The sequence below is a fragment of the Leguminivora glycinivorella genome, chromosome 17, assembly GCF_023078275.1.
Source record: "Leguminivora glycinivorella isolate SPB_JAAS2020 chromosome 17, LegGlyc_1.1, whole genome shotgun sequence".
NCBI classification, from domain to species: Eukaryota; Metazoa; Arthropoda; class Insecta; order Lepidoptera; family Tortricidae; genus Leguminivora; species Leguminivora glycinivorella.
In genome coordinates, this window is record NC_062987.1 from 15660252 (window position 1) to 15672471 (window position 12220).

A 12220-nucleotide genomic window follows, 5' to 3' on the forward strand; every position below is an offset into this window, starting at 1 on the left:
TTTCCAATTTATGACAACATTGAACCATAGACTAGAAGGTTATGTTAAGACACTGTCACACTATGATTATATAAAATATGTATTATGAACAATAAATAAAATTAATAAAACTTTGATGATTATTATTTCACTGATATTTAGTGTAATTACAGAGGATAAAAGAGTCGCAAATTACTTAAAAGGTATAACACTTTCCATAAATTTTACATTGTCTATGGATTACGTTGATTTCTACCAATTTCTACTATTATGCCTTTTAATAATTTAATTAATTATTTATTAAAATAACGCAGCCAATCATTTTATTGTGTTGTTTACACATTAAAGCTAGGAACATACTACGCGGACGTCCGTCGTAAAACGACCGCGACCGCGACCTATCAGTGTGCACGGAACAAAACATCCAGAGAGCCAGATTTCGATCGGACGTCCGTGCGCTCAAGGCCACGTCCGCGTCCGTCGACCGATAGTTTGCACGGTTATGTGTAATGTCATTGTCCAGATTCCCGTCCGCGGTCGATTCACGACGGACGTCCGCGTAGTGTGTTCCTAGCTTAATGTATACTTTTAAGCTAGGAACACACTACGCGGACGTCCGTCGTGAATCGACCGCGGACGGAAATCTGGACAATGACATTACACATAACCGTGCAAACTATCGGTCGACGGACGCGGACGTGGCCTTGAGCGCACGGACGTCCGATCGAAATCTGGCTCTCTGGATGTTTTGTTCCGTGCACACTGATAGGTCGCGGTCGCGGTCGATTTACGACGGACGTCCGCGCAGTATGTTCCTAGCTTTATTCTAGACTATTAATGTTAAAGCTAGGAACATACTACGCAGACGTCCGTCGTAAAGCTAGGAACATACTACGCGGACGTCCGTCGTAAAACGACCGCGACCGCGACCTATCAGTGTGCACGGAACAAAACATCCAGAGAGCCAGATTTCGATCGGACGTCCGTGCGCTCAAGGCCACGTCCGCGTCCGTCGACCGATAGTTTGCACGGTTATGTGTATTTCCATTGTCCAGATTCCCGTCCGCGGTCGATTTACGACGGACGTCCGCGTAGTGTGTTCCTAGCTTTAAACGACCGCGACCGCGACCTATCAGTGTGCACGGAACAAAACATCCAGAGAGCCAGATTTCGATCGGACGTCCATGCGCTCAAGGCCACGTCCACGTCCGTCGACCGATAGTTTGCACGGTTATGTCTATTTCCATTGTCCAGATTCCCGTCCGCGGTAGATTCACGACGGACGTCCGCGTAGTGTGTTCCTAGCTTTAGTTACCAATAGTCAACTTTTAGTAGATTTCAAAGTATTATAATGTCAACACTGTATTTTTTTTTTTCGTTCTTTCTTCCGGTTGACAGCCATAAGCAAGGTGGGTTATAGCCACATGGGATTTTGATTATTTTGTGTAATTATAAAACAGTTTGGCATATTTGTGATAGCTGAAAGTTAAGGTAATGTCCAGACTACCGTTTTGTGCATTTAGGTTTTGAAAGAGCAAATTCCTTTCGTACTTGAAGAGTTGGCGTATTCAAGAACTGTCATGACACGAGCGTAGATGCCATTTCGATGGTTATTTCAATTATTTCAGCAAAATAATTTTATTTAACGCTCGGCTAGTGAACTACATCTGGTTCTCCAATAAAATAGTGTTAAATTTGACTCTCATTATAAGTTATAAATAATAATTCAATTCTTGTAACATAACCTAACTTTAGCCATTTGGTGCTTTTCTAGAATAAAGTGAGGCATTTCGCTCGTTTTAGCGAAATGCCTCACTTTCATGTTAAATTAATTTTACGTATACTGAATATTTCAGATGCGTTCCGTCACGCTTAAGGATGTTGAACAAGACAAGGTCGTCAAGACCGTCGCTGCCCACTTGAAAAAGTAAGTAGCCTGTTGTGTTCAGATTATTTTTATGTTTATGTATCTGTAAAGGATTGATATTCAGCCTGGAACCTCAAATAAGCTCAACCAGCCTGGAACCTCAAATAAGCTCAACCTAGAAAATAGTTTGGTAGCAAGTGAGTGAGATACCTGTTTTGAGGGTGTACATTTGATTCAAGCCTTTTAAAGTTCCATACCTTTATTAGTCAGTCAAAGGATTATTATTCAAATGTTTGAAATGACTTTAATACACCAGTGTTTATGTTTAACTGTTAATAGTAGGGAACTCTTACCAAATTATATTCCACATTTACTGAAGTTTTTACTTTGTCCTATTTATTCACTATATGTATATTACTATTTATTATTATTCTCTTTATTTATCTTTCTTCTTAACCCTTCGAGTCCCAGCGACATCATATGATGTCAGTAAAATATAAGTAAATACGTATAAATCAGGGATGTAACAGAGGTCTGCTTCTGCTTCCGTTTCTGCGGAACTTCCGTTTCGTTTTACACATCCGCTTCTGTTCCGGTTCTGTTATTTTTCAAACGGAAGTTATAGCGGATGTCGGAACCTAATAGCGCGACGGTGGGACATGAGCGGCGTACATCAAAGACCAACAGGTCTATACCTGTCATTCGCTCATCTCTCCGCTTGCCACGTGCTGCGATACTAAACATCAATCGCTTCATTCCATTGCGCGCCAATATTTGTCCTGTCCACCTAGTTCTGTAGCGAGTGAACAACTATTCAGTGGTGCAGGGCTTATCTATGATCCCCTTAGAAGCAAACTGCCGGGAGATAAAGCTGCTAAGCTTTTGTTTATTAAATACAGTTTACTTCTTTTAGAATCACTTCATTTAATTTTGGATTGTATTATACTACCTAACGAGTAAGTTTTCGTTGCATTTCTAAAACCTTTTACGGCATAATAAAGGTTTAAAAGGATTCTTATATGATTTTTAGTGAGTAAACAACTAAACATCTTAAAGTTCAAGGTGATTTAAATTTTTGGATTGTAATGATATACTTAAGATAGATAGATAGATAGATAGAATACTCTTTATTGGCACACCTCAGCAAGAGATACAGAAAAAAGATACAGCGGAGACAAAACAAATGATTATAAATAGAGGCAGACAACAGGCGGTCTTATCGCTAAAGAGCGATCTCTACCAGACAACCTTTGGGTAGCGGACATAAAAAACATAATCAGAAAGAGTAGGTGCTTCGAAATGAAAAATCATACTTATTCTAATTTCCAACACACAAATTGAATAAACATACACATATAAGAGAATATAAATAGACTTACATAAACATACTTAAATAGTAATATACAGCAAGACAGATAGTAACAAACCAACAATATACAGCAATCATACCAACCACAGAGTAAAAATAGCAATACGATCACTAAGGGAGAGATAAATAATGTTCTTTAAGCATTTTATTATTATTATTATTATTATTTATTAATCAGGCAGGCAGTTATAACAACTGATAGTTGCCTGTATCCAACAATTCTTTCTTAAGATGTGTTCTTTAAATTTGTTAAGTAGTTATCTAGTCGGTTCTTAAACTGGTTAACATTCAGTGCTGAGATCACGTCCTCTGGTAGTTTGTTCCATGTTTTGACCACTCTGTTGCTGAGAAAATGTTTGCGAGGGTTGTTTTTAGACAGTTCAGATATTAGTTTGTACTGGTGGCCTCGCAGACGGGTGTTATTATTGCGCTTGTACAGGTCTTGAAACTGGTCTATGTCATAGTGCCCGTTAAAATCTTGAACGTTTCAATGAGGTCTCCACGCTCTCGGCGTTCTTTTAGCGTTGTAAGCTTCAGCACTTTAAGTCGTTCTTCGTAAGACATTTTTTTTAGTTGTTTGGGTATTTTTGTGAAACTACGTTGCACTTTCTCAAGCATCTCAACATCTTTGGCGAAATAAGGGTTCCAGACTTGGAAAGCGTACTCTAAGATGGGTCTAACATATGTCTTGTATATCTTAAGCATGAGTTCAGGCGTTAGTATCCCAAAGGCTTTTCTAGCGAGGTATATTAAAGATTTAGCTCTTTTGGTGATACTTGTTAGATGTTCTTCCCACTTGAGGTTTTCGGTAATTTTGACTCCCAAGTCTGTTTGCACTTTAACTGGTGTAAGTTTCGTTCCTTCCAGGGTGTAAGCAAGATGTGGATTGCGGTTACCAACTTGTAGCACTGTACATTTTTCAGCATTCAAACTTATGAGCCATTCCTTTGACCATTTTGCTATCTCGTCTAGATCCTTTTGAAGTTGGTCGAAATCATGTAGAGGGTTAGAAAATAACTTCGTGTCGTCGGCAAAAATACTGACGCTACATTGGACATTATGAGGCAGGTCGAATGTGTATATTATATAAAGCACAGGTCCAAGGACTGATCCTTGAGGTACACCGCTGTGAATTTCTCGCTGCTCTGACAATGTATCGCCAACTCGTACACAGAAAGTTCTTTCTCGAAGGAACGCCTCGATCCAAGTGAGAAGCCTACCTCGTATACCCACGAATTCCAGTTTGTGTAGTAGCCTTGTTGTAGGGACTTTGTCAAACGCTTTCTCGTAGTCTAGATAAATTACATCTATAGGTTCTCCATTGTTAAAACTCTTGGTCCAGGACGAGAGGCATGAGAGCAGGTTGGACACTGAGGATCGGCGTGGACAAAAACCGTGTTGCTGATCACTTATCACTTCATGCTGGCTGAGGAAGTTCCTTATATGCTTTACTACGATCTTTTCCATTAATTTACAAACAACACTCGTGAGGCTGATTGGTCTATAGTTAGCTGGTTCCAATTTGTTGCCCTTCTTGAATATTGGTGTTACGACAGCCAATTTCCATTGCTTTGGTAAGGTTCCACAATCGTAAGAGTGTTGCATCATTTTAGCTAGCGGTTCTGCCACATCACAGTTCTTTAATAATATCACAGGAATGTTGTCTGGTCCTGGCGAGGAATCCGCTCTCGTCTCTTTGATCGATTGTCTTACTTTGTCTGCTGTAAAGTCTATATCAGCGATGGAATCGTTTATTCTAAGATTTGGTTCTAGGATAGGTAGTTGACCTTGTGGTTCCTTTTGGAATACACCTGCGAATTGATTTGCAAACACTTCTGCGATCTCAGTATTTTGTGTCACAGTTTCACCTTTGTTGTTACGAAGAGTCGTTGGCACGCTAACCTTAGAAGTCACTTGTTGTCGTACATAAGAGTAGAATTTCTTGGGGCCGGCCTGTACTAAGTTTGTCTCGTATGTAATGCGGGAAGATCTACACAGGTTGGTTAGCTTATTGTTAATTTTCTTGTAGTCGCTGTAAATTGTGTCCAGTCTAGTTAGAGAGTATCTTTTCCATAGGGCTTTCTTTTGTTTCATGAGGTTGCGGATATCCTTTGAAAGCCAGGGTTTATTCATGGCACTCGATATCATTGGTCTCTGTCGGGGAACATATAGATGAACAGCATCTTCAACAGAAGTACAGAATAATTGATATTGAGTTTCAACACTTTGCTCGTCTTTTATGTCTCGTAGGCTGGTGTATAACTTATCTTTGATTTTATCATAGTCAGCCTTTTTAAAGTTATATCTGGGGGTTGTACCTTTGTTGTCTTTTTCCGCTTGAATTTGTATGGTTGCCACTAGGCAAGTGTGATCACTTTTGCCAATGGGAGCTTGGTGGTCTATGTCGGCTATCAAGGCATAATCATTTGTAAGATAGAATATCAGGTAACTTTTATTTTCGTTTTTAAAACCTAAGTGGGCCTAAAGGCTGATTACAAACTGCTGATTACAGGCTGAACAGTAAACACCTAAAAGTTCTAGGTAATTTAATTAATTTAAATTTATGTTATACCTATGTGGTATTTTTTCTTTTCGTTTTTAACATCTATAACTTCCGCTTCTGGTTCCGGTTCCGCTTCTGCTTCCGTTAAACTAAATTCAAAACTTCTGCTTCCGCTTCCGGTTCCGTTAAAAACACATCCGTTACATCCCTGGTATAAATGCTTGGGGCTCGAAGGGTTAAGTTAGGCTACTTATAATATGATTATAAAAGTAAAATACAAAACCACATACAAAACAATACAAAATATATAAACACATTATAAAAAACCTAACCTAGGGTGCCGCCAGCAGCGGGGCAGGGCCCAAGCTGCCGGTGGTTAGGGCTGCAGAGAATTTTCACTTGTCTTTGAACAATTTTTTTTATATAGTTGTAATTAGGTACTAAGGCAACTAACATAGTGGTAGTATTAGGTGTAAGTATTAACCTTGTATGGATTTTGTGGTCCGAAATAAATGTTTTTTTTTTTTTATTTTTTTTTTATTTTATACTAGGGATTTACTAGAAAAACAAGACTTAATGTGTAACATAGTAAAAAAAGGGGTTATGTTGCAATTTTGGTGACAGCTGTGGCTTTTTGGGAATTGGACTCAAAACATTAAAGAAAAGATATTTACAGGTGAAATGAGGTGAACAAATGTTTTTTCTCAAATTACAGGACGGGCAAGGTCAAGGTACCAGAACACATGGACCTCGTGAAGACCGCTCGCTTCAAGGAGCTGGCTCCCTACGACCCCGACTGGTTCTATGTACGCTGCGCCGCTATCCTGCGTCACATCTACATCCGGTCTCCAGTTGGAGTCAAGACCGTCACCAAGATCTTCGGTGGCCGCAAACGCAACGGAGTCACACCCTCACACTTCTGCAGGTATATAATGCAAAAAAAAAAAACCGGCCAAGAGCGTATCGGGCCACGCTCAGTGTAGGGTTCCGTAGTTTTCCGTATTTTTCTCAAAAACTACTGAACCTATCAAGTTCAAAACAATTTTCCTAGAAAGTATTCATAAAGTTCTACTTTTGTGATTTTTTTCATATTTTTTAAACATATGGTTCAAAAGTTAGAGGGGGGACGCACTTTTTTTCCTTTAGGAGCGATTATTTCCGAAACTATTAATATTATCAAAAAACGATATTAAAAAACCCTTATTCATTTTTTAATACCTATCCAACGATATATCACACGTTGGGGTTAGAATGAAAAAATATATCAGCCCCCACTTTACATGTAGGGGGGGTGCCCTAACGAAACATTTTTTTCCACTTTTTATTTTTGCACTTTGTTGGCGTGATTGATATACATATTGGTACCAAATTTCAGCTTTCTAGTGCTAACGGTTACTGAGATTATCCGCGGACGGACGGACGGACGGACGGACGGACGGACGGACGGACGGACGGACAGACAGACATGGCGAAACTATAAGGGTTCCTAGTTGACTACGGAACCCTAAAAATGTACTTTTATGTGGAAAAATCCTACAGGAGGAATGTCAATTTAAATTTAATGGAATAAAAGAAAAAGAAAGATTATTATTAAAAGAAAAGATTATTCGCATCACAATCGCAAAGAACAGACGTGCACCAAATTATTTTAAAAATATTTAAATAGCCGTTCCTATAATTTTCTACTTTAAGTGGTTAAGTGTATAACAGACAATGCTGTGTAACAGTGTGTGCGACCTGTGACATTTTTCTACTGTACCAGTTGCGACGTCAGTGCCGTAACGGCTCTTCCTGCCCTCGAGTAAACGAGACGGGCTCTGCATTTTTCATCCTGCTCACACAGCGACTTAGTGCAGCTATCGGCGCCGCGCGTGAGTAGCAATGTCACACATGAACTTACTTCACTCACCGACTGGAAGCGGCCCCAGCGTTGAGCGTAGTTGGCCCGTCGTAGAACTACCAAATGAAGATCACTACTCTGAGTCTGAGAGGGCGAGAATAACCTTCCGTAACAAACGCAAACAGGGAAATGATGATGATGACATGCGATCGGATATACTTGAAATGCGAAGTGAGATTTCAAATTTAATGACATATCTTAAGTCGGTCAATGCGCAACAGTCGGAAAACTTAAACAAGTTATGTTCGGATGTAGCAGCGATTAAAGAGCAAGTAAAAGACATTAAGCAAACAGTTGAACAACTGACAACAGAACAGAACAAGATAAAATCAGATTTAGCAAATATCGCTGATAGTAATCTAGCAAACACAAACAGAATTGATGTTTTAGAGGAAAACATGCAGCAATTAAAATCAAGCACTATATCACTGGAAACACACGTGCAACCTATATGTGAAAATCTGATGAGTGAAATAAATGAGCGTAGCCAGCGATCTAAAAACATTATCCTTTTGGGGATGGATGAACCAGCGGCTGAAACCCAAATTGAACGAAATGAGCTAGATAGAACAGAAGCTGTCAGAATTATAAAAAATATATCAGACGATTATCCCGAACCGGAGAAAACACTACGATTGGGTAAATATGCACAGGATAAAATACGTCCACTCAGAATCACTTTTGCATCGCAATCGACGGTGCTATCAATATTGAAGAACAAAAAAAGCACTAACCAAGACTCAATTAAGATTGTATCCGACCAAACACCGTGTCAACAAGCCTACCTGAAAAAGTTAAAGAAGAGCTTGCAAACCGCGTCTCAAACGGTGAAGAAAACCTTACCATAAAATATGTGAAAGGCGTGCCCAAAGTAGTACAACTCCCTCCAAAAAACGACAATTCGAAACAATCAGAAATGGAAATAGACAAACGCTCACAAGCCAAATCACACACCAAGTAACGAATAATTACCAGGACATAATAACTACTAAGGGAGCACTTACATGTCTATACACCAATGCTCGAAGCATCGTTAAAAAAGGGAAGTTTGAAGAATTACGCTGTGTTATCCAATCGATCAAGAATATCCACATACTTGTTATCACAGAAACATGGATTAAGTCTGACGAAGAGGCCCAATTGTACCAGCTGCCGGGCTACATCCACTACTACAACTATAGAACCAACAGCAGAGGAGGTGGTGTATCTATCTTTGCACATAAGAACCTGCAACATCATATCATTGAAGAACAATCGTCAAATAACAACCATTATTTATGGATTCATTTAGAAAAATACGCTATCAGTATTGGCGCTATTTATAGAACAAACCACTCTAACATACAAGACTTTTTAAACACCTTCTCTCACCAACTACAGAAAAATAAAAGGGCTGTTGTTTTCGGCGACTTCAACATTAACCTACTTAGCAATGAGAAACAAACTACAGACTACAAGGAAGTAATTGCAGAAAATGGTTTTGAATTATTAAACAAAATACAAGAGGACCACTGCACCCGAGAAACTACGACAACAAAGACTATACTAGACCATATTTCTACAAACTTACAAAATCACAATATTAATCTAACAGTCATAGAATCTGCTCTGTCTGACCACAAACAGATATACTTAGAAATCGAGAATCAACACCCTGTTCTAAGGAAATCATGCCAATACGAAGCCATAGACTACGAGAAACTATATAAGAAAATTGAAAATCATAAATGTACGATTGAGAACAATTTTGAGGCTCTTCAGTCCAGACTACTGTCAAGCATCAAAGATTCCAAAATTAACAAAGCTAAAATCCTGAACCCGCCCAGACAAGACTGGATAAGAAAAGATATAATAACGGCCATAAATCAAAGAAATATGCTATGGCAACAACTGAAACACAATCCTAACAATGAACAGCTAAAAGAAGAGTATCGGAAGAAGAGAAATAGTGTCACAGCGGAAATTAACAAAACGAAAAACCAATATTACTACAAAAAATTTATGGCTTGCAGTACAAAACCTAAAAAAATGTGGTCTCTAATAAATAGTTTATCAGTCAATAAAGTTAAGGAAGTATCACTACCGGACAAACTGCAGACCAGTACAAATGTTATTACCGATAAACTCGAGATCTGTGAATACTTTAATGACTTTTTTGCAAATGTCGGTCTTAATCTAGCGAATGAAATTCCAGAACAATATCGTGACTATAAACATTTTATGGATTTAGAAAAAGGGAAGGAACAAAAACTACAAAAACTATTGCCGACAAATTGTGATGAAGTAATGAAGATTATTAACGACCTAAAACCCAATACTAGCTGTGGTCTCGATGGAATTACTGTAAAATCGATCTTATGTATTAAAAATCTCATAATAAAAGACTTAACTAAGTGTATCAATGATTGTTTCGAGAGAGGAATGTTTCCTGATAGCCTAAAAATCGCAAAAGTTACACCTATACACAAAACTGGACCCAAATCAGACCCCGAAACTACAGGCCTATCTCAGTATTGCCAGTTATCTCCAAAATTTTTGAAAAACTTATTTACATTCGATTAGAAAAATATTTAGACTCAATTAAATTCCTCTTTGATAAACAATATGGATTTAGACCTAAATCGAACACACTTTCTGCAACAATAGATTTGGTAACCAAAATTAAAATTAATATCGATAACAAACAGATTGCTCTTGGTGTATTCATAGACTTAAAAAAAGCTTTCGATACTATCAGTCACGACATACTTTTAAATAAATTAAACAATATTGGAATCGAGGGAACAGCACTTAATATACTAAAATCGTACCTGTTAAACCGACGTCAAGTGGTCAAGGTGGGTGAGTATCAGAGTGACCTTAAATCCGTACTTTGCGGTGTGCCCCAGGGATCGATTTTGGGGCCGCTGTTGTTTTTAATCTACATTAATGACTTGAGCAACTTGGGTCTTAAGGGAGACATAACTCTCTACGCCGATGATACAAGTCTCTTTTATTTCGGAAATTCGATTAAAGACATTATAGACCAGGCTCAGGCCGACCTTAATCTACTTAATGAATGGTTTCAGAAAAACCTTTTGACAATAAACATAAATAAAACAAACTATATACTTTTCGTCGCTAAAAATAAAAAAGTTTCCGGTCATGAACCTTTAAAAATAAACAATGAAGTCATCAAAAAGGTCGACAAAGAAAAATATCTTGGCCTTGTATTGGACAAAAATCTAAATTGGAAGAGTCACATCGAAAAAATTAAGTCGAAAATAACATCATTAACAGGAGCACTCCGAAAGAATGCCCAATGTTATCCAAAACAAGTAAAATATACAATCTATAACAGTCTGATACAACCCCACATTAACTATCTCATTGAAATTTGGGGATCGGCCGCAAAGTGTCACCTCAATTTGGTACAAATAGCCCAAAATAAGTTAATAAAAGCACTATTTCAATACGATTACCGCACACCAACAAAAAAAGTCTATGCAGAAACAGGCATAATGAATATTCGCCAAACGTATATATACAACACATGCATTTTAATCAGAAAAGTCATTAATAATAATATACACGTGCAAATTGGTTTCACAAAAAAACAACATCACCAAAAGATTAAATTAAGAAATGCCAATGACCTTGTATTGCGTACGCCAAGGACTAACTACGGGAGAAAATGCATTCTCTACGATGGCGCAAAGTTATATAACGACCTACCAGCAAAGCTAAAGGAATCAAAAACTTTAAACATATTTAAAAATGACTTAAAAAAGCACATCAAAGTAAAAATAAATTAACAAAAATAAAAAACTTAAAACAATATCAATTTAAGTTACTGTATAATATGTATAATGGTTGTATGTAAAAAATAAAAATAAAAACTATTAATCGTCCAATCCACTATGTAAATATATATACACATTGACATAACATAATAGCAATTCTTGATAGAAAACTAAAATTTCTAATAAAATTAAAATGAAAATTATTTATCAATTCTAATATGTCCATTAATTCTTCTAAATCTATTAAATTTTAATTATTGGCCTACTAATAATCATTATACTCATATAATAATTGTATTTTAACGTAGGTATTCAATTAATAATTAATTGTAATGAAAACACTGTTTATATCAAATATATAAATAATAGATCGCTCATAAAATCCATACTGAACACCAGCTAATAATAAATAAATCAATGAATATAGTCTAGTCAATTATACATTACAATAAAAAGCTTATAATTAATTTATTCATATAATTACAAAAAAAAAAAACACTCTCTTAAGTGTTTATACTACACCCAATGAACGCAATTTACAGCGAGGCCACATCTAGTTGTTTCTGTTCAACGTTTTCCTTAGCGCCGCCGGTCCGATCAACATGCGAGTGCCGCGCCGCGCGCCCTGTTGTCCACTTACCCTCAACCACAAATAATGATACTATGTATCTACCTATGTGTGAATGTGAATTTTAAACTTGTCATTTTTATTTTTGTATGTAGCTCTTGTCGTGTATTTTGTTAGCATTAATAATATTTATATTCTCATTTTAAGTGAATTGTACAAATTCTTATGGGAATAAAGAATCTTTAAACCTAA

General features: G+C 37.3%; 1 protein-coding gene across 1 annotated transcript in view; it reads left to right on the top strand.

The window, feature by feature from the left end:
* The first annotated feature begins 1332 nt into the window (after positions 1-1332).
* LOC125235615 (sortilin-related receptor-like) overlaps positions 1333-12220 on the top strand; it is a 64395-nt gene continuing 53507 nt past the window's right edge. The window contains 3 exon segments of the mRNA XM_048142213.1: positions 1333-1388; positions 1836-1906; positions 6434-6643. Of these exon segments, the coding sequence (XP_047998170.1) occupies positions 1836-1906; positions 6434-6643 (281 nt within the window). The 5' untranslated portion in view covers positions 1333-1388.